The following is a 23,264-nucleotide window of genomic DNA, read 5'->3' as shown; positions in this document are numbered from 1 at the left end:
CCAGCAGAGCTAGCGTGCTGCTGACGCACTGATGAGATCATTGTTTGTGTCAGTCTGCACACAGACTAGACACGCTTCACCTTCACCAGTGCATTTATCACTGCGGGAGCATTTATCACTGTGCCTGAACCACATTGCCTGAACATTCAGCTTAAATAGAGATTTTAAGCTCTAGTAAGAGGGGTCCTAGTTCATACCACCACCAGCGTAGTACTCACAAACCTACACTCCTTCCAACATCTGCCTTCTCCCTACTAGACAGGCAGTCTGCTTTTGGACACCCCAGTCCCACAGCATCAGCAGAGACCCTTCATGGTACAGTCACACCATACCATGGAGTTAACATTTTCATCTCAAATAAAGTCAGTGGCTGCAGACATTCCCAAACATGGGAAAAGTCCAAACCTGCCTGCTCCAGCTGGAGCTCCCTCCCTGCTCAGCCAATGGCCCAACAGTGACAAGTTGTTCCCATCCTCCCTGCAAATCATCTGCAGGAGGGCAAGCTGAATGTCTCAAGACATGGGAAGCCAAAATAAAGCAGCCTTTGAGAGGTTTGTAATCCAGAGACAACAGGTCTAAGTTGCCCTGTCTTGCAGAGTGAACTGCAATCCCAGATGAAATGCTTTCCTCCTTTTCAAGCCATACAACATTACCCTTAAACAGATCACGCTGAAAGCCCCATAAAATTCATGGAAAGAGACTTATTCTAGATATCTAGCCTTCAGGAATGTTTCAGAGGTTTCCAGCCTCTCTCTGAGCAAGAACTCTTAAAATTTAAAGAATCTTTCTAAAGTTTCACCTCTTTTATTCTTCCTTGTTACCTAGTATGTTCTAAATGTGGCCAGATTTGCCCATACTTCATTCTGGAGCATTAGTCACAAACAAATTTAACACTGCATTCACCAGTTCCACCTCTCATTGCTGTTATTTCTCCTTCCCACGTTTCCCTCCTTGGGAAAACTCTTTTTATAAAGACCCTCAGGAACAACAGCTGCCCCAAAAGGGAGGAACAGAAGCCAATAAAACTGAACAGAAAGGAGGCAAGTGACAAAAATATGGGTCTTGCCTTGCTCAGATTTGGGGGGCTGCCAGCTAAGGAAGCAGAGTTTCTGAATTCTTAGAGGAAGATATCAAAGTCTAGATGGATAAAACATTGTTCAGGCTTATAAGTAAAAAGTCCAGGAAGACAATTACAGGTTTTGAGCTTTCCTCTGTCTGCTTACTGAGACATGAAATGGAACTGGATATTAGACCCAGTGGCTCATGATTTATTTAACTTTGTGTTGCTGGCCTTTTATACGAGCGAATCATTAATTTACCTGCATGGTCCACTTACAGAAAGAATACGTTTGTCAAATTCAAGACTTCTTACAAGGTTTTATTTTGGCATTAGTACATATATATCTATATATAAAGTTCATACATAAAAATACATGCACCTATACCTTTATGTATGTAGTGTGTATACATGCAATAGAAAAACAAAAATTGTATGTACAGATTCCCCCAAAGGCTTCATCGTTTCTATTTTCTCATTTCTATAGGGTTAGGGAGTCACTTTTGAATGTCTTACTGCATTTTACATATGTAATTTACAGGCCTGTGTTTGTCTTATCACCTCTTCCAGCGTTCTGTATCACAGAAAAGGTGAAGTTATTGCCACCAAAAATAAGTTACCGTTCAACATATAGAAATACACTCTTCCAGGCATTAGGCAAGGCTTGAAAGAAGAAAAGCACTTCATCATACAGTAAAGGCAGGGGGAGGGCTAACAGAGCTTTAAATTGGCTTGAGCTCACTTCCACCCTGTGAGCAGATCTAAGTTTAACACAGGCCCAGAGGATGCAAAGACAAAGTCAAGAATAATAACTCACTTCATGTCAAAGCCCAGTGAAGAGATTTCTTTTGACAGCTCCTGCTTTGTGCTCCCTGTGAATTTACTGGCTTCCTGCACAGGGATATGAGACTGACCTCTCCCAGTCACCCACAAACTGGCTACATATAATATGGCTGTTAATTCCAGCTGGCACTTGGGCTTTTGGCTGAGGCCCTTCCTTCCTGTCTGAAACTGGGAAAAAAACTGTTGGGGGAATGTGTGGAGGGATGAGACAGAAAGAAGCAGCAATCCATAAACTTCTAGTGCAGGGCTCCCTGGTCTACATTTCCTAATTGAGCCTCTGCAGTCACACCAACAATAAGGGAAAAATCATTAGATCTGATTCAGCTCATAAAAAAAAAAAAATTCTCCCCAGAAGCACAAACCACACATAAGCAGAAGTTCACTCTTGATCTGATGAGAATTCAAGAAATAAAGCATTCCAAATGCTGTGTTGGAAAGCATTGAAAATACTTTGCTTTTTGCAGTCTCTTAGGTTACAGGATTACGCTGGCTAGTTATTTTAACCTCGGCTAAGCGTAAAGATGGGCAGCACACACATCTTCCACTTAAAAGGGTTGTTAGACACTTATCCTTTCAGGTGGACCCTGCAGGGCTTCAGCATAGTTAGAACTTTTACAGGACACTAACCTAGAACTGCCATTGAAAAGGAAGCCCACTGGTCACAACCTTGCAAGGTTATAGCTGAACATCAGCAAAGCCTTAGGATCCACAGGAGTGGTTGGTATGCTGCACTTAATGCTGGATTTGTAAGAAAAACTGGACACGGATGACAGGTAAGACTTAAAATTGAAAACACGGGCATCTGTCCTTAGAAACTGCTACAAAGAAACATTTAGGGACCTGCCAAATAAACAAAAGCAGAATGTGGTGCATTTAACCATAAGAATTATCATTTATTCTCAATTGTGCGATAGCTGGCAATTGAAATTGGTTTGTGCAGTGCAGCACAGCTAACAATCTTTTAAGCAGTCCAACTCTAAAGGCTCAGAATCAACAGGATGCACAAAGTCAGCAGGGTTTGGCTCTGTGGTTGGTGGTTTCCTTGGTTGTGGTGGTTTTAGGTTTGGTTTTATTTGTGGAAGCTTCTTGTTTGTCTGTTGTGTTTTTGGTTGGGTTTTTTTAATGATTTTTTTTTTTTTGTTAAAGCACATCCCAGGACCCTGATTTCAATTACAGTGCATTTTTACCACACTAACATAAGAATCTTTCATATAGTCTCCAAAACCAACATAAAAGCAGAGATGACTTTGAGGAGGGAAATTCTCATCTGCCCAGATAACTGCATTATAACACTAAGTACCGCCTTTGACACAGATTTTAGTTTAGGAGATAAGAAAAATCCTTATGTAAACCTGTGCATTCACTCTGAATATCCAAGTAGTAAACTATTCAGAATAATCTGATCATTAGTTCAAAACTAACATTCTCAGACCCAAAAAATGGACTAAATTTGAAATTATTGCTATTCTATACAGTGCCATTCCTCTCTTCTAAGTGTTATTTATGCAAGCATAGACACTATAAAAGCAGAAATCTTTTTGTATAACTATTAAAACGCTATTAAAAGTATATCTATTGCTATATTAAATTTTAGCCTTCCTCAGCCTCAACAGCTATCATCAGTATCAGTGCTGTTGGGAAACCAGTTGAATCCAAGAAAAGCTGGAGCTCAAACCCACCCTAAATTTAGATGACCAGAAATTAGGTGTGAGGATTAAAAGCTTTTAGGATGAGTGAAACAGCTTCCAGAAGTGATTTGTGAAAACAGGTGGTTAGAGACAAGCTTTTCCAGCTGTCAAAACAGACTTGAGAGGAAATGTAGGTAGCCAGCATTCAGCAGGAAACAGGAGAGTGGCAAAAGGAATTCAAGGGAGAAAGACTTCAACTGAAAGTACAGAAAACAACAACATTATTTTAACAGTAGGCATGACAGTAATGAAATCACTGAGGGAAGGGTATTTAAGTATTGTGCTTTGTGGCTGCAAATGTACTGAGCACAAAATACACTCAGGAACATTTAAGTTTCTATAAATAGTTTTCAAGTGATTCCAGCAGTGTTTGTTTACACCACGCATGCAGGATTCCAACAACCCTTCCATAAACACAGTCTCTTACTAAGTTTCACATGATGTTCATAAATGGTAGGGAAGAGACAAAAAAAGCCAAATTAGATGGCAGAGCAAGTTCAGAGTGCTTCCGAGTTAGTGTACCTGAAAACAAAGGATCAACATTATTTCTCAATGTCAACATATTCTGTGGCAACAGCTATCACCTCTAAAATCTGAATCTAAGCTAGTTAGAATAGATATGGAACTATGCTGTTCACTTGCAAAATTTTTGTACACTGAAGCTACTCTAAAAAATTAAGAACAACTCAAAATCAGTTTAGCACATTTGAGTTAATTTCAGTCCAATATAAAATCCAAAAGAGATGGTGTAGTTGTAAAAAAACTTTAAAGGCACACCCCTTTACTGCTGTGAAGATTAATTAGAAATATAATCTAACAAAACTGCCATAAATACTTAAATCTGTCACATTACAGCATGGAAGAAAGGAAAAAAAGTACTCCATATAGATTGTATTCAAAATTTATTTTTAAATAAAGGAAAAACAATACAATTATTTTAAATAAACAAAGTGTATTCTACACAGCTGTAAATCAACATAACTTTTACATAAGCTGTTGATAACTTTTAAAAGTTCTGTTGCAGCATTGTCTACAACATTTGACACTGTTGGTTTCCATTTCATCATCAACCAAACAACACCCAAATGAAACCATTTGCTTAAGTGAAGCTTTATTTTTCACAGCCAAAGATGGCTTTACAAATACCAAAGCACCTGTTAAACAATTATCCCCACCTAGTTTTTTAAACGGAAGTCTGTTCAGCCTTTTTTTTTGGTTCTGTTCCATTGCCTGCATAGAAATCAGCATAAAGCAAGTAGCAAGCTAAGCTTCACTTCAGCAGTGCAATGAATGGCATCAAACTTCATGAAACAAATGAAGATACAAACATTGTCAGTGAAATTCAACTATGTCAAAAACAATATTAAAAAAAGAATGTTTTTGTGGGTCACAACTAGACTAGGTTTCAGTGTAAATCTCTCCTCAGGAATAATGCTTCTTCCTGATTCACATGAAAAGTATGAAGCATGCATCACAAGCCTTTGTTCATACAGAAATGCCCATTAAAAAAGTTCCATGTTACCATAAGGCAAAGAGTTATTAATGCGGATGAAGCATCTTGGCCCAGATTATGTTTTACAACAAATACCTACACATTACACTTGTGTAGCATATGATGGGTAAGGGATTGGCTCAGTAAGGTTAAAAGTCCATTTTTTATAAATACATGTGATTATTGCTAATATGCTACACATCATCCAACTAATAATAATCCAACTTTTAGAGCTGCTTTGTTGACATAACCTTGTAATTAGCAGTTCACTTTCATGGTGACAATATGCTATTCCATATGAAGGAAAGTAAAGCAGCATAAATGCAATTATGAAAACAAAAGGCTTATGCAACAGTCTTCTCTAGCTTTGCTATTTTTTTTTTTAAATAAAAAATGTTCAAAGAAAACAAGTCCAGTTCACCACAAATTAGGAAATATCACAATGAGGTTGAAAACCAAGTTACAGGGAACAGAGAGAGGAAAACCATGGCATGCATTATAATCTAGTCCTTTTAGTCATACCACTGGAATACAGAAGTCCAATTTAAAGGCTAGACTAACAGGCAAACAGCCAAGAGTAAACTTAGTTTGATATCTAAATTAAGACTACAGTTTTAATCAGTAACAGCAAACTCACCCGGCCCTTTAATATATTCACAATATCTACTGCAATTGAATACTTAATTATGACTAGTATAGGTATGTATGTTCACTTTACAAAGATATTAAATACCTGCATCATGAAATTACATTCTTAAGACATTGTGTAAGAAAATAGCTCATGTGTGAAATGTTTCTGAAATGTATTTCTGCTCCCTACTATGTACCACACACACACCCAACACCCTCCCCCCACCATGAAAGCATTCACTCACAGAGAAAAACAAACACCCCTTAAAAAAGGATGGAAGTACTGAGGGGATCACCTTGGCTAGTTACAGCACAGTGCTTAACAAGGTTCAAGAGACAGAACCAGATCAGACTTGGCCAAAAGATGCCCATAATACATGCTTGACCAGTAAATCCTTCCAACTCATTCTTATCCAACACAGTCCACTTTTGGTTACTGCAATGATTAAAATATTCCCTATATACATATAAACACAAGACTACAGATTTGCTTTAGTTTGTTTTTGCAAAGCAGTTTAGTCTTTCTATTCATATTGTTCTGCAGCAACTATAAGAGGTAGGCATAAAACATTTCAGAGCTTCTTTCCCAAGGTCCCATTACTAGCTCAATTTAGTGGGATAAAACAAAAATCAGCTGTACCTCTGTGATTTTACTAGGTACAGTCTTGTGCAATCCAGCTGGAAAATAGCTATGTGAACCCTAGTTTTGCTAGCCTAGCACACCAAGGAGTAAGAAGCTGTTCATATCCCAGAGGATATTTTTTTTAAAAAAGTCTACTGCAGAGCATTTAAATAGAAAGCAGATGTCAGGACCAATTCTCCCTATTTTTATTTCTACATAGAAGGAAGGTACCATTTGGCCAAGACTACAGATGTATTTTCACAGATGCAAGTGCCATGCAAAAATAAATTGAAGAACAGATACCAAACATACAAGTAATAAAACTACTGAAGGTAGATCTTCTTGGAAGTATATAAACAACTTATAATACTTTTCTTTCCCCCTTCACTTTTTGACATTCACAGCTACAAATGTGTGGCTATACATCAATAATTTCTTCTGCAGTGCCTCCACAACGTAACCTGTAGCGCCCTGTCCTCCAGCTAATGGTGGGGTCCCACAAAGCAGATAGGAAAATATAAATTGTCATGGATTCTCTGATGAACCAAGCTACTGCATAATCAAGTTTTGAAAAACACAGAGCACCACCCTAGAAACAATAAAAAGAAAGGTATTTAATCATACTGATAATTCAAGAGAAATTTTAAAGTAACTTAAAACCTTTTAAAAAATGTTTTATAAAGCTTACTAGGCAGATTTATGTATCAATAGCATCCTTCATTAAAACCCAAGAATATTTTCTTGTTCAAGATACAATTACCCATATTAAATATTTTCTGTAGCATTAGAATAACAAATGCTGTTCACATTTGTGGCATCTTTCTATGTTAAAAGTTTTATAAGGCCTTTCTCCTTATCCATTATTAACAAAATGAATTGAAAAATGTGTGTGTATGAGTAGACATACACCTCAACAAATATAAGATAAAGTGACAACTAAAATAAAGTAAAATAATACCTCCTCTCCCCCCAAAAAATTAAATCCCACAAAGCTTCTGGTCTTGTACTGTCAAATGAGCTTAAAATTTCTGCACATGCCCTTGTGAAGCAGATTTGGAACATGAATATTAATTAAGGGGACACAAACTTTCAGAGCCTAGTCAGAGGAAAGAGCAGAATTTTGTAGAATACAAAATTACAACATTGTATTTTGTAGAATACAAAAATTAAAACTACTTCCTCCTTTTTATGATACTGTAACTGAAGCTAGAAGACTGAGAAGTAACAGGATTAGATCTGCTATTTCCTGCATGTCAATAGAGTTATTTATGGTTGTAATTAAGCTTAGCTTTTTGCTGAAATTAATGGCAATAAGTAATTTTAGTAACCTCCTGGAAAAAAAAATTACATACCTGAACACCTTTTAGTTGAATGTAGTCAAATATAAACCATGCCAAGCAGTGACACATGAAAAATACCATTATATCCCATCTAAACACATGATGAGCTGCCCATCCAATAACTAAACTGGCAACAAAGCACTCTGAGATTGGCTCACAAATTATTGTGGCAGGCAACATATTAATTCGTAGTTTGGCCCACCTAGAAAAGAAAAACAAATCAGTTTTGACTTTGCATTATTCATTAACTCCTCCTCCCCTGCCTCACCAAATAAGCCATCACGGTATTTTCTAAAATACTAGTCTGATTTAATTAACACCTCCAAATAAAATACTGCAAAAAACCTCCTTTTAAAAGATGCTATGGATAGCATTTAAAAGGTACTAAGGACAGGGGTGTGTTAATTTTTCTTAATACTTGTAACAGTCATTCCTCTGTGGAAAGTCAGCACCTCTTCCCCAGCACTAATGAAGAAGCATGCATCAAGCTGTGCACTGAACCTTAGCACACTGGGCATTAGATCAAATTCCCTTGGAAAATGTATTTCCTCTCATGAGGCTGTCCCCACCAAAAGAAGGGAGCAGGGATGGGTGGGAGAGGAAATAAAGATCAAAATCTTACCTGATCATTCTGGACTGAAACTGAGAAATAGAATATGAACCAGAGTTCTGCATTGCAACTTGCGTGGCCATTGCAAATTTCCAGCCCCTGAAAAAGGAATTTGTTATAATAAAAATGTGTAAATAGATGCAAAAACCAACTAGATAAAAGCCACAATTTTATTAGGCTTGAGAAGTTTCTTTGGCGTGTGTGCCCTATTATTACAATGGGTGTAGACAAAAAAAACCAAAACCATATACTCTTCTTTGGAAAAATAAAAACCAACTTAAACCAAGAACTTAAACTCAGAACTTAAACCAAGTTCTGAAACTTTTCTCTAAAGGAGTTGACAATGATATGGCTTAATTATTGCTAAAAGCCTTACACTGACAGGACAAAGCACATGTCATTGATATGCTTGCTATACATATGTGAAGCTGATATGAACATCAATACTTACAGTATGTGCTGTGTGTTTAAAAAAAACCCAAAAAGCAAACAAAAAGAAAGATTTAAACTACACCTAAAGCAATAAGCTTATTTCAGAGTCATCTTACCGGTCAGCTATCGCTTTGGCCATAAAGTAATCTTCAGCAATATACTGTGCAAAAGCTATCAGTCCTCCAGCCTGGTCCAAAACATCCTTCCTCATCAAGCATGACATTCCTGTTACACACTTAAAGCCAGTTAAGTTGGCTGAAATATATGACCTTGGATGTGAAGTACCAAAATAGACCTGTGAAAAGAACAAAACTCTGTATTTAAGTATTACAATGACAACTTTTTCCTCTGGAAACATAAGGAGGGTAAAATACACTAGGTGTGGCCAATTACAATGGTGTATTTGGAAAGACCTTTAGTACCATTTTAGAAAACCTAGTGTATCCCCAGATCTGAGAAATCTATTAGTGATATTGGCTGTATTTTTGCAAATCTATAAGCAGGTTTTAAATTCTCATGACGAACTACTGCACTTCATTTTGCATTTCATTTCTAACTTACTGAAGTTTTTCTCAAGGAATATATGTATTAAAAATCCATTAAGTAACCGACTAATCACTAAGATTAATGTATTATGTGGTGATAACTGACAGACAGGTGAAAATTAACTGCATTTCTGCATACATGTTCGTAGAAACTTACTATATGATTCTATGGAAGCATGGGAAATTTGTTTATTTAGCACGCTTGCAAACAAAAACAATGAAGAAAAAATTCAGATTGTGAGAAAAACTTCTTACAAGATTCAGTACCTGAAGACTAGGAATGACCTACAAAACAGAGGGAATGAGTGCTAGTGCCTCTCATTATTACTTAGTGTAGACTGCCTTCACACTGGTAAAGTAACTCATTCAAGAAAAGGTGTGCTCATCTTGCAGCACCCTGGATCAGCAGGCAAAAAGCTCTTCCAGGAATACAGGAGCAGGAGTTGTAATTCTTGCTTTAACAAGTAGCAGTACTAGGAAATTTGTGCTACAGACCTCTGCTTTTCTCTCGTAAGAAAAAATTCAGACTTTGTACCATTTAAAAAAAAAGAAAAAAGGAAGAAAAAAATCAGCAAAAACCATCTCTCACTTAGAGCAATGAACTGAATTTCACCACTTTCATCTCTCACATTTCTCTTTTTCACTCCCCTACCAGTTAGCTTTGGGCCAAAATGCCTTATACAGGCCAGCTCCAAATAAAAATTTATTAGATTACATGCCTTGAGACACAAGGAACAAAAAAGCAAACTCAAACTCTTCATTCTGCCAAAGAGAACTTACTGAGAAAGAGGACATGGAAGAATAGAACAGAATGAGTAATATGAAGATGATGGATAGGAATCAAACTTTCACTTTCTCTTTCACAATACAATTATTATGAGACATGAAATAGCACTACAGAACAAGGGTCAGAGTAAACAGATATACATCCTGTAACAAATAGGTCTATGCAACTTCCTGGTATGGAAAATTACATATTAAAAATTTATATGGACTCAAAAAAATAATGGAAAAGTTCATTTAAGAAATCTGTTCTTACTAAAATGCTTTTATATTAAGGATTAGTAAACATACAAGTCTGGCTCCTGCTCAGGTAGTCTCTCAGCTGAAAATTACAGAACACTGAGGCAGTATTACAGGAAAATAGGATATAAGCCTTACTTTTATTCTACTTTCCATAAAGACACTGCTTGTAAATCCTGCTGGAAGTAAGATACTGTGTGAGCTAGACTTCCCTTAGACTTGTCATGGCCATTTTTGTGTGCTTTTTCAGATATCCAAATAAAATTAATTAGTCCTTTCTGACTAAGCACTAGAAAGCATTCATCAAGTTCAATTCTTCAGTTTCTTAATAAATTTAAATATAAACTCCAAAATGTGTATCTTGTAATCTTTACTGCTCTTATTGTAAACCTAAATATTGAACCAACAGACAGAGCACCACAGAGGAATTTTGAAGCACTTAGAAATTGCCCTAGTTACCCTGAGTTGGAATGTGATAGAAAATAACCATTTCGTCACTCACAAAGTACAAGAGGCACATTATAGCTTTCACGCAGCAAGGTTTTGTAAGCAAAAAAGAATAAAACAAGATTCCCCCCACAACACTGCACTCACCTGTTCAAGGGTAGCAGCAAACCCCTGTCTGTCTGCAACATAGGGGAGCCCATGGACCAAGCCCACTTTTTCAGTCATTTGATTGGCCATATCTGTCAGCGTGTCTGGTGTTACTAAGTGACAAAGGAAAAAATGACACTTGATGGAGCAACTCTGTTATTAGCAGACTACTGCAGCAAGACACTGATTCTCATTTTATTACCAGCATCAAGAGTACATGTGCTTTGATGAGTCCTATATTATAAAAATGGTTTCACAAAAATAATTAGTAATTAACAATTATGATCAACAACAAATAAAATGGAAACAGTCCGAATTGTAGTTTTAAAGGTATTTTCTCCTCTAATTAGAGGCTAATCTTTTATTTCACAAAATCTTTTATTCACACAATCTTTTATTTCTTTCCAGACTTTTAACTTTAATTTCCGCTTATAATCTCAGTTAAATTAGTCTCCAAAATCTGCTTGCTTATGGCGAATAAGCACAGTTTAACAGTTAGCACATACACACCTACCTCTGATTCCACTATCACAAATCCATATGAGATCATATTTGGCAACTTCATAGCCAGGCATTAAGTTATTAATCTTGGGGTTGATGCCAACCTTCTTGCCACCTAAAAAATACAAACATCATAAAAATTAATGTATGGGGAGTTTTTAGAATTGAGACTCAATATCCAAAATATTTAAATATATGAACTGAAGTAGAGTAAATATTTACCCGCCAATTCTTAAAGTCCACTTTTATACAAAATGTCTATATTTTACGTATATCTTCACTTCTATATTTTATACTTGGAAGAATAAAAAGAAAAAATATTCAAATGCTTCCTTAAAATAGCAGTGTAGCAAGATTAATGTAATTAAAACAGCAGTAGAACTATAAAGCTTATTACTACATTCTTGTAAGGTAAATATTATTCATTTCTTATTCTTTGAGACTATGATTATGAAGACTGTATTCTATAGTAACTTCAGCAGAAAAATTAAAAAGGAGCAGAATAAAGTGACACACACTCCTTCACATACAGCTGACAGATATGGTAAAGTTTTTTTCACATCAGATTAAAAAAAAGAATTACATTTTACTACCTTGTTCTAATACCCCTTTTCTCCGCTAATTCAAATACAAAGTGAAGAAAGAGCCACACAGCCTAAGCAGATTAAAAAGGATTGCTGCAGGACCTCAAGCTCAAATACAGCCACAACTCTGAGTCACTTCCTGCACATTTAGTTCAGTGCAAAGACAGGATTTAAACTGTTGTTTTGGAATTAGGAGATAAAATTGCAGGGGGTTACCCAAACCATTCCTTCTTAAGTTTTCTTGGACTTTTGTCACAGACTGACTACAAACTTACTTTTTACTGCAAAATGGTGATTAAGCTACAGAAGCAACATGGGCTGAACAAGACAACTATTTATTTAAGTCCATATACGTATGGAGTCTACAACTCCATGCAGAGTACTCCATATGGAGTTGAAGACCTATCATGTTACAAGTCAGAGTCCCACCTTCAAGTTGCACTGCTTACCTATAAACAGTCTAGCATCAACATTTGGGTATTTGCCAAGCAGCTTTTTGCACACATCAATAGCTGGATCATCATGATCTTGTACACAGAGTAGTACTTCATACTAGTAAAAACAAAAATGTATACACTCACATATATATTTACATACATACAGCTAATATCCATACGGTCTATGAAATAAAGTTTAAGAGTGTAGTAAGCTAAAAAAATAAAGAGTGCTGTTACAGAATTAAAAACAAAGGGGTTGTTTTACAGCTAAATGAGTCTAGTTTTTTAATGCACAGCCAAGTACTTCTGAAAAAACAACTATAGGTGTGTCTCAATGAGCTCTTTTACTGATGAACATTACTTCTTCTGTTATTGAAGAGTTTCTATTAGTCATAAAATAAGATGTTCTGCTATACAAGGTAAAATTTTTGTTTCCACTTCCATTTTTGCTCACATATGAAATCTTAAATATTATATTCAATGAAATGACAGCACCTGAAATATTAAAAATGAGGTTATGACACACTATGACTGTATACCTCTGAACTACATCTTCCATTCCTTTACTTTATGGATATATATGCAGAAGAGAGTTGGAAGACAACCCACAGGGACCAGTATATGTACATATGTATACTTAGTTGTATAGCAAAGCTCAGGAATATGTATATGTAACATACATGTATTTTCTTATTCATAGAGTAACGGTTGAAAAAACAAGTGTTAAGGGAAAGCTGTAGATGCTACATGCATATACAAGCTAGTGATAGTGGGCAAAGAAATAAATCATTCAACATTGAGGCAGCTTTGATAAAGGTACTTCTGCCTTGGCAATGAAGCAAATTCTTACCTGATACAACTTTTTTTTTTTTTTTTACCTTGTTAAAATTAGAGCTATTAAAGCTCCAATAAATAGAATAAAATACAAAAAATGCCAATTTCTGATCAAGATACCCAAAAGCCATTTTGACAAAGACTGAAAAATTCAATCCAACAAGAACCAATTTTCTTGGACATTTGCAGCAGTTGCTGTAAAAAAGGATCACAACTAGCAATCAAAACAGTTCTTATTCTCCCTTAGACTATTTTATCATTTCACAAAACTTTCTTTTCACTAAACTACTTAAGCAAAAAATGAATTTTGAAAGCTTCCTATTGGCTCTATGATGATAATTTTTGATGTTCTTGTTCAGTAAGAGGTATTAGGGGGTATTAAATACAATGGAAGATATTAAGTTAAATATATATACTTCAAATTAATAAATGGTATTGTTTTAGACAAAAGCCTGATCTACTCTAACTCCATTCAGAATATTGAGGAAATTTAAAATCATTTAAATGGGAGTTAAAATTTGTTCTAGCACTACAAACTATCAGGCAAACATCTGTACCTCTCAGAATGCAAACTTAAAGTCAATTTGGCTAAGGAGCATGCAGAGTTTGACTTCTACCATCTTACAGCATGGAGAATGGATTTTAAGAGTTGCCTCATTAAGCAGACAGGTCCTCTCATCACAACAGAATCTTGACAGCATGAACACCATAGAAATAAATAACTGAAGAAATTATATTTTTACTGCACATTAAAATTAATTCGTACAATAAAATTGGTTTTCCAAGTCATTATGTAATCAATCTTCAATCCATGGCAGCCATGACACTTCTATGTCCATATTCTCCAAGAAATTCAACCAGAAGTAAGCCAGATATTTCAGACTCCAATACTTGAGAAAAGAAAAATTCAAATCAAATGGCCTTTGTATGCAGTAGCAAAGTGAAAAAAAAAAAAAAAGCTTATTGACACAAGCATTACCATCAGGTTCATTTGAATTTAACATGAATAGAGAAACTTTTGCACAATTACAATACGCACAGTAGGTAAGAACTCTTCGCTTATAAAAATATTATGTTTAAGTCCTGCAGTTTTGAGACAGCATAACTGGATTCCATTCAAGAGAAGAGTATTTCACACAGAGTATCAGAAGAGAATAATTATCACCGCAGGTTGAATTCAGCTTCACCGGAAAAAGTTTCAGATTAATCTTCCATAATGATTTTTCACTGCACAGCTGAACTTTGAATACCAGGCAATACTGGTGGTCTAATTCCTGTAGTCATCTCTTAAAGTAGTTCTTAAAGTAGTTCTGGACAGTAACTACAAAAAGTTTTTTCAGACAGTTTGGGGACCTTGCTCATACTGTCCAATCCGTGCTGCAGCAAACTGAAGCATTCACACTTGCATTTTCACTCTCCTTGGAAAAAACATGATTATCTACTGTTATCTGAAACTCAGATTTGTGTGAAGTAGCAACATTTTCAAGTAATTATCCATATGCTTTCAGAACTAAGGACCAAGACTACCTTTTGTAAAGCAAAATCCAACATTTTTTTTTTAATTATTAAACAAGTTTTATTTGTAAACAAATGTTTCACCTGCATGATGTTTGGATGCTCATTATAGGTCATATAACAGCTTATGATATCGCTGAGGATTCTTTGCACTGTTTGCAATGTAGGCATATGCAGCTTGCCTTAAGTATGGCTTTCAAATGTGCTACACTTTATTGCACTTTGTTGAGCTGAAAGAATTTGTATGTTCATGTCTGAAGCTCTTCAAAAGGCTCAAAGCTTCATTACAGAAAAAACTTCCAATTTCTGATTAGTTCCAAGTGCTAGAGATTTTTATTTGTTCTACCCTGCCTACTTAGTATACACAAACACTGACTGTACAGCTCACACAAACATTTGACCTTCTACAATTGGAGAAGCAGTGTCAGATGCAAACTGAATGTTTTGAGAAGAACTGAGAAAAAGCAGCTTTTACGTTAAAGCTAAATTTCAAATTTCAGAATTCAGCAGACACAAATTCAGTAAAAAATGTACTTTTTCCTATCCACAAGAGCATACTTCAAATATTGAATGATACAGCAAACATTTACTTCTTTTAAGCTCTTAAGTGTGTCAGATGCTCTCCTTGCTCTAATCAATTACATTGCTTATTGCTTGTATTACACAGTCAAACAGTGTTAACAGCAAATGTGAGCTTTTCTGAACTATCTGCTTCTCAACACTAACACATGGCTTAGAGACTACCCTACCTACCAGCAACTGGTGAGGTACTCAATCTCATCACAGAGCAACTCTTCATTAGATGAGCCATCAGTAAGAACCACCAAAAAGTTTCAGGTTACCAGTTAAAGTGCTCTCTATTGAAGGATCTCTTACAGAGAAGTAGTCAACTGAGGAGAATTTCCTGCCTCTCAAGTAAGCTCTTGCAGCAGTATGAAGCACTTAAATCTATAAACTCCGCAATACAGCAATATCGATTAGGCAAATCCTAGTGGAGTGTAGAGTATGTTTCACCCTTAAGCCTTGGACATGGTCCTCAATAGACAGCTTTTACAAAAGGAGTAAATTTTGTTTGCAACGTGTAAAATATGTAATGATACATTTTCTACAGAAGGAAGAACAATCCAAGACAACCAAGCAGCATACCATCCAAGTTCGTCATGTGACTTTTTGAGACATAGGAAGAAAAAAAATTACATGAAATAATATACATACTTTAGGATAATCCAGCTCGAAGAAGGTTTCTAGGTTGTTGATCAGGTTAGGATCTACGCCTTTTAACGGCTTTAGAAGTGAAACACCAGGAAGCTTGCTATATGGCTGTTTGTCTGTGGCTTTCTTATTGAGATGGAGGCGTCTGTAATGAGAAACAGCACATAACACCATTTAAGAAAATATGCTAGAGAATGCCATTCAAAATACAGTCAGAACTAAGAAAGCTATGGAGTTAAAATTGCTGCAAAAAGAATTAAATCTAGCTGTTGAAAAAACAGCTGTTTTTCTATCTAGTAGTTGATGTCAAAGTTGATGTCAACAGCTGATGTCAAAAGCCAACACTTAAAAAAACCTTAGCATGACATGTAGTTTACATTCAGCTTTATTTAACTTAATAGGTATTTCAGATTAATGCATTTTACACAAAACATTTTGACCAAAAGGAATACGACCTTTTTTCAAACTGCAGCAGAGATGAGATGCCTTCCTTCACAGCATTAAAACTCACAGTATGTGAAAAACAAAGTTCACACCTGAGAATTTTTAAGAGTTTAAAACAGGATAAAAAAAAAAAAAAAAGTACAAATAACCAGAGCTGGGGTGTTTTTGGTGATGGGCCAGAAAACACACCAGTTAGTGTAAAACAATGTTCTCTATATACTGTTACATTACATACATATTCATGAGTTTCATTCATTATTCAAACATTCTTGTGATTTTAGATGTTTCAGGGATTTTCCTGCTCAGTTTTTAACCTTTGACTTGTCTGTGTACCATCCTGTTGATTAGATCAATATATTTTATTTCTTCTTGTGGTTTTATTCCCTGATAACCAGGGTCAATAAATTCTCTTTTCTCAGCGTTCTGGCTTTTGCCTGAGTTACGTTGTCTTTCAGACAAGATAGGCCCTGCATGCGGGAAATTCATTATTTTACACCATTTGCTGAGTTAGTTACATGAAAAAGCACTTCAACATCCCACAGCCTCTAGCAGGCTATGGTCTAAGAAATTTTATATACGTATATATATATATACATATACACACATACAACACTACTATTTAAAGAAGCTATATGGTGCCTATACAAACTGAGAGATTATACTATGCCAAAAGCAGTTAAAAGTAAGTCTATATTGTACCATATCAAAATAGTTCTGATTAATAACAACATGCAAAAGCTAATATATAAATGCAAAAGCCAATATAATATTGTCATTTATAACATAGTATTATAACAAAATAATAATGAAAAACAAGTGAAAGGCTCAGGTGCTTTTTCCTGCATCAAGTTATGCAAAATTCAGAGCAAACTGAAACAGTGGTAACAGTTGATCCTACTGGTCAGTTTGTTAACAACTTCAAGAAAAGATTAAGGATCAATTCACTGTAGCATAAAAATCCTGACACCAGGCTAGGTCAGAACCATGGATAAACTTTTACACACAATTTCAAGTAGTTTCTGGTATTTCAGCAATGAATTACAATCGTTTAGGTTTTGAAAAAGACATTTAAGATCATCAAGTCACACTGTTAACCCAGCACTACCAGGGCAACAGATAAACCATGTCCCTAACTGCCACAATGAATATATAAAATGTGCTGGCAATAACATCACAAAGTGACTAAAATGAATGCTTAATCCTACACTCCTGGGTAAATAAACACAAAATTTAAATCCAAAAGATTGATGGATATTGGAGACTGAATGTTTTAACTTAAGGCTTAAATATCTTCATGAAGGCCTTTCAACTATACAGTGAAACTCTGTTACAAATACTGCAGAGAAGATGCCACACCCTGAACAGAGCTTCTGACTGAGGCAGTGAACTGCTCGCTCATGGAGACAAAACACAGTAAGCTCAGGTTTTCGGAGAGAGGAGCACATTCACACAGGAATCAAGTCTAGCACCTTCAGGGAGGATATGGCAGCCCCAAGCCCCAAAGGGCGGGGGAGGAGAGGATCTGGGTGCCTGTTGGATCCCTCTGTGAGAGGCAGTGCCCGCCCACCCTCGGCTGGGCACGGGAGATGCCTGAGGGGCCCCTTCACCCCAGGAAAAGCTTGTCCCCGGCACAGGGGGCGTCACGGCCACCAAAGGCCCCCACAGAGGGGTCCCAGAGCCGGCGCCACAGCGCTGCAGGGGATGCCACAGACCCTCGGTGCTGCACGGGGCGGTGTCAAAGCGGCCCCTGCCCGGGGGCACCGGGCCGATGCCACCTGCCCACAGCGTGGATGAACCCACGGAACTCTGAACTCTGGGGTGCGTGGCGGCGGCAACGGGGGACCCTCACACCGAGAAGATCAGGCAGAGGGGAGCAATGGGACGTCTTTGGGACCCTCAGATGGGTGACACGCTTCTACCTAACCCCTGTCACTCTCTCCCTGTCCCCCCACCCCACATGCACACTTTTTCTTTCTTTCTTTCCTCTCCCTTTCTCTTTGCCTCTTTTACTGTTACGTAAAATACATCTTTTTTTGGTACCAACATCTAACCTCCTTTGGTTTTAATTACATTTTTTGGGTTTATTTCAAATCTTTCTGGGTCCAATCTCTTTTATTCACAGAGGCTTCACTTCCTTCAGTTTTCTGTGGTAAACGACATTGTAGCAATGGGACAGTATACAATGGAATTTGCATCAAGAAAATACATATACATAAATAACTGAAGGACAAGTATCTGCAGAAACAAGATTTGCAAATTAACATATGTACCACATACTGCAATTCTCTACCATGAAGAGTAGTCAGACTGAAAGACTATTTTCTTGCAATATGTATCTAATGTTATCAATTCTCATCTTCACCAAGTAAAATTACTGAACTATGAAGAAGATCTAGTAAGAGACAAGATTCCAGTAGATCTCTAGATTATTTTTTTTCCCTGATGTGGGACAGTGGCATTTGATACCTAATCAGCCCCAGTCTGCACGTTTGCCTTTAGGTAGGTGAGTAGCTAGACATCATGCGCATAATGTTACAGAAAATAAACAATGAGTTGACCACGAAGACAGAACAAAGCAGATAATGTCCTAGTGCTGTTTTTGAGTTCAGGCCTAGACTCTGCGGAGGTAAATTGAAATAGTCTTGCTGACTGTTTAGCTGACAAGGGATGGTCAGACCAAAGGGGTAAAAAAAGCAGTAATTCAGATAGCTACCGCCCCAGGCAGAAATTTTCCTTGCAACGTTCAAAAACAAAACAGGAAATAAGGCCTTTTGTGCCAATAAAAAGGAAGAGTGTGAAGAATACATCTTTGACCAGGAGGGTCAAAAAGGAGGTAACGCAAGGGAGAAAAAAAGAACCGATACATAGAGCTTTGTACAGCAACAAAAGCCATGACAAACAGGAAAAACTATAAGGAAGTGTCATTGTACTAAGTTGCAAAGACAGTTCTGAGGCAGGACTGTGGTGAATAAGCATGAAGTGAAAAAACTGCAGACTCTTGCAAGGCAACCTATTACAAACCATGCTGACTGAATTATAGTAAGAGACAGAAAGAGAGAGAGAAACCCAGCAAAACACACAAATAAGACATGCGGCATTATCACAATCCATTCCGTTCTGAAGCACCATACAGTTTTGACAGCAACTGGCAAGCATGTCCCTAACATTCTATCTTAAGTAAGACTTCAGTTCATGTGCTATTCATAACACTGCACAAAAGGGGCAGCCTGCCCTTTTGAAAGCACTGAGGTATTGTGACACTAAAGTAACCATGGTGCTCTGCTAGAGTCCATGTACCAAACAGCAAATTAACAGTAAACCAGATCATTTTACACTGGGGACTACTTGTGAAGTGGCATATTCTGAAAAAGAATTAAATTGACAACCTACCAGAGAAACAGGCCAACCATTAAAAAAGTTACAGTACTGAAATTCAGGCTAACATGTAACATGAAAGTCAAAATAGACTAAATTTAAGGATCATTAACACTGTTGATGCAAGTACATTTTAAGCAAATCCGCTACAGTATATGTACCAAAGTCTCCAAGAGAAGTAAGACGAAGATGGTGGTTTTGAGCCCTAACTTGTGCTTGTGTGGGTTCAGTTCTCTCAGGCTTACATTGTGATCGCAAAGGTCTTAATTTCTACATTACTCTGCATGTATAACACATACAGTTCAAAATTATAAAGCCAAGCAATCCTTTCTCAATATATGTTATTTTGCATTGATATTAGTTCCAGGCAGTCAAAACCTCCAATGACCTCTGAACTCTGAAACAGCTGCTGGCAGAGCAGTGTTCATAAGCACTTTCAGATAACGTAGTGCAAACGTGCAAACGTAGCCAGGTTGTATTTAAGTACTTTGGCACCACATTTATTAAATTAATCAGCCTGAAGTCCCTAGGTAGTGAAACTGAAATTTTTTTATACAGTCTGGTACTGGCATACATAGATGAGGAAAGAAAAAAGAAAAAGCAGCCATAGGGGAATCAGGCCAAGAGCTGTAGTTTCACTATCCAGCATCATGGAAAAAGGACCTGCAAAATCTTCTCTAACTTGGTTGCTTATCACAATAATAATTAACACACAGAAGCCTGTACCCCAGATTTCCTCTGGGAAAAAAGTCTCCAAAGACAAAATCCTGACAAGTTATCACTGTTCAGAATGAAATTCTTGTTAATCTGTACCAAATTATGCAACCAAAAAAAAGGCCAGGACAACACTTCTTCTCCCCAGCTCATAAAGGGCAGAAGAGTATTATCACAGAATGACTTGGGCTGTAAGGGACCTTAGGGCCATCTAGTTCCAATGCTCTGTCATGGGCAGGGACACCTTCCACTAAATTAGGTGGCCAACAGCCCTGCTCAACCTGGCCTTAAACATTTCCAGGAATGTGGCATCCACAGCTTCTCTAGGCAACCTGTTCCAGTGCCCCACTTCCCTCCCAGTACAGAATTTCTTCTCAATATCTAATCTAACCTACTCCACCAGTTTGAAGCTACTCCCCCTTCTCTTATCACTACATGACCTTGTGAAAAGTCCCTCCCCATCTCTTCTAGCACAATCAAAAACCTTGCTACAGTAGACAAGCTGCTGGGTCTCTCAGATATACACATTTTAAACACAGCTGAAAAACGCTCAACGGTCTTTATTCCCTCATGTCAACCTTCCCTCAGCAGCTAATTTAACTAAATAACTATTCTGCTGGAGGGAGATAAGTAAACCTTGATGAGAAATTTGTAACAGATACTTAAATATTGCCGGACAGCAAAACAACATGCAGAAAGCCCTTATGACATTCCTTAAAGACTGTGGTTTCACAGCCCATCAAGATAAAGTAGCAGATTACTAATTCTGAAAGGGACTAGTTCTCCTGCTTCAACTCTGAATTTTTAGTGATCTGAAAAACCTCAAACAGGTCTTTGTGGAGTGTTGGTCTGCTATGGAATACAGGGCATAAGATCTCATCCTAAACAGGAATAAGAAAATGTGAGATTATTCTCCTTTTGATAACAGAAAGGTAAAAAGGATGAGCTCCTCATATCTTCTTCACTTTACATATTATATGTATATAATGAAATACACCTATCTATATAGCTATACATTTAACCATGTATATATAATTAAAATACTCCCAAAAGTTGGTACCTTTAGCCACCAAAGAAAAAACAATAACATTTGCTACTGGTATACCACACTAGTCAGTACATTAAATATAACTGTAAAAGACTGGAGGATTTCAAAAAGTATTACAGACAACCCCTAAATTCATGAAAGTGTTAACAGCATCATTGCTTCACCAAGACTAACATTAGCAGACATAAAACCCCACCCTTAATGTAATATTATAAAGATAGTTCCATGTAAGAAGTCATAGACAGCTAATAAAAAAGTATCTCACAGCAGTAACTTTTTATACAGTCATCTGATCCTTTTAAAATTAGGTAACCAAGAATCTTTTTTATACAGGAAGAAGACTTCTATACGGATAATAATGTGCACAGAATAACGTCCTTGGGACAACTGGTTATGGGATCAGAACACAAACAGTTTCTCCTATATCCTTTCATTGCAAAGAAGGATGAGAGAAGAAATCATAGGAAGATCAAGCAGAATATAATACCTGGCTCTATAACTGGTGTCATCAGCAGAATTTTGGGTTTCTTGATCCATGATTGGTTTATGTGACACCATGGGCTGCTGGCAACAGACGGGGTATACCTGTCTCAAAGAGGGGAAAGGATTTCTGCATGGTATTATCACAGCTCATTGTAGGAGCTTTAAAGTAATTTAAAGGGATCAGGCATGGTAGAAATAAGCTTGGGGACACTGTCAGTATTTAAGGGACAGTGTGCTGTGAGGTCTGTCAGCTGGCCCTCTCAGTGGAGGTAGGGGATTGAGATCTATGTTGCAGCAAAGACAAGAGTTACTGAGGTCCCAGAAACAACAGAAGTGTTTGAAAACTGTCACAAACCTCCAAAAAAAGGTGGCAGAACTAATTGTCTAGCTGAAGTGCATCTACACCAATGCATGCAGGATAGGCCACAAACAGGAGGAGCTGGAAGCCATTGTGCAGCTGGAAAACTATGGCATAGCTATCACCATGGAAGGACAGTGCAACAACTCAAGTGCTACAATGGCTGGCTATAAACCCTTCACAAGGGATAAGCAGGGATAGAGAGATGGTGGGGTAGCCAGTATGTTAGGGACTGTTTTGGTTGTCTAGAGTTGAATGACGGTGATTTTGGGGTTAAATGTTTATGGGGCAGTAATCAAGGTAATAGGCCAAAAAGGCAGAAACCCAGGTGGCAGTTAGCTATAGACCACCCAAACAGGAAAAACAGACAGATTAATTATTCTATAAGCAGCTGGGAGAAGTCTCAATCATTAGCCCTTTTTCTCATGGGGACTTCAATTTCACAGATGTCTGCTGGGAATACGATACAGCAAAGAAGAAACGGTCGAGGAGGTTCCTGGAGTGGCAGAAGATACCAATGGTGTCAGGAAGCTGAATGAGCCCATTGGGGGGCCCCCACTGGATCTTCTGTTTGTGATCTGAGGACTGGTGGATGCTGGGGTGATTGGAGGCTGGCTGCAGCTCAGGAATCACAAAATGATGGAGTTTCTAATTCTTGGAAAAGTAGGAAGGGTCAGCAGAGCTGCCAATTCCAGAGGGCAGATTTTGGCCTGTTTAGGAGATCGTTCAACACAGTACTTTGGGAGGCTAGCCTCACATCCAAGAAGGAAATCCTAAAGACACAGCCAGCAGGCTATCCCCATGTGCCAAAAGACAAGGCAGAGAAGATGAGTGACCTGGCTAAAGAAGGAGCTTTGGCTGGAACTCAGGATGAAAAGGAGAG

At 37.3% G+C, this 23,264-nt stretch overlaps 1 protein-coding gene across 1 annotated transcript in view; it reads right to left on the bottom strand.

Annotated features, from left to right (window-relative positions):
• Positions 1 to 4,473: 4,473 nt before the first annotated feature.
• The window catches only part of UGCG (UDP-glucose ceramide glucosyltransferase), a 34,888-nt gene continuing 16,097 nt past the window's right edge, over positions 4,474 to 23,264 (bottom strand). Inside the window, exons 2-9 of the mRNA XM_064736457.1 lie at positions 15,963 to 16,104; positions 12,411 to 12,513; positions 11,391 to 11,492; positions 10,877 to 10,989; positions 8,831 to 9,009; positions 8,295 to 8,381; positions 7,685 to 7,874; positions 4,474 to 6,921 (exon numbers count right to left, since the gene is read on the bottom strand). Coding sequence (XP_064592527.1) covers positions 6,751 to 6,921; positions 7,685 to 7,874; positions 8,295 to 8,381; positions 8,831 to 9,009; positions 10,877 to 10,989; positions 11,391 to 11,492; positions 12,411 to 12,513; positions 15,963 to 16,104 — 1,087 coding nt within the window. The 3' untranslated portion in view covers positions 4,474 to 6,750. The remainder of the gene's footprint in view (positions 6,922 to 7,684; positions 7,875 to 8,294; positions 8,382 to 8,830; positions 9,010 to 10,876; positions 10,990 to 11,390; positions 11,493 to 12,410; positions 12,514 to 15,962; positions 16,105 to 23,264) is intronic.

The sequence above is a fragment of the Zonotrichia leucophrys genome, chromosome Z (assembly GCF_028769735.1).
Source record: "Zonotrichia leucophrys gambelii isolate GWCS_2022_RI chromosome Z, RI_Zleu_2.0, whole genome shotgun sequence".
In the NCBI taxonomy this organism is placed as follows: domain Eukaryota; kingdom Metazoa; phylum Chordata; class Aves; order Passeriformes; family Passerellidae; genus Zonotrichia; species Zonotrichia leucophrys.
Note: the sequence above shows the minus strand (reverse complement) of the source record. Positions and strands in the feature narration are given on the sequence as shown.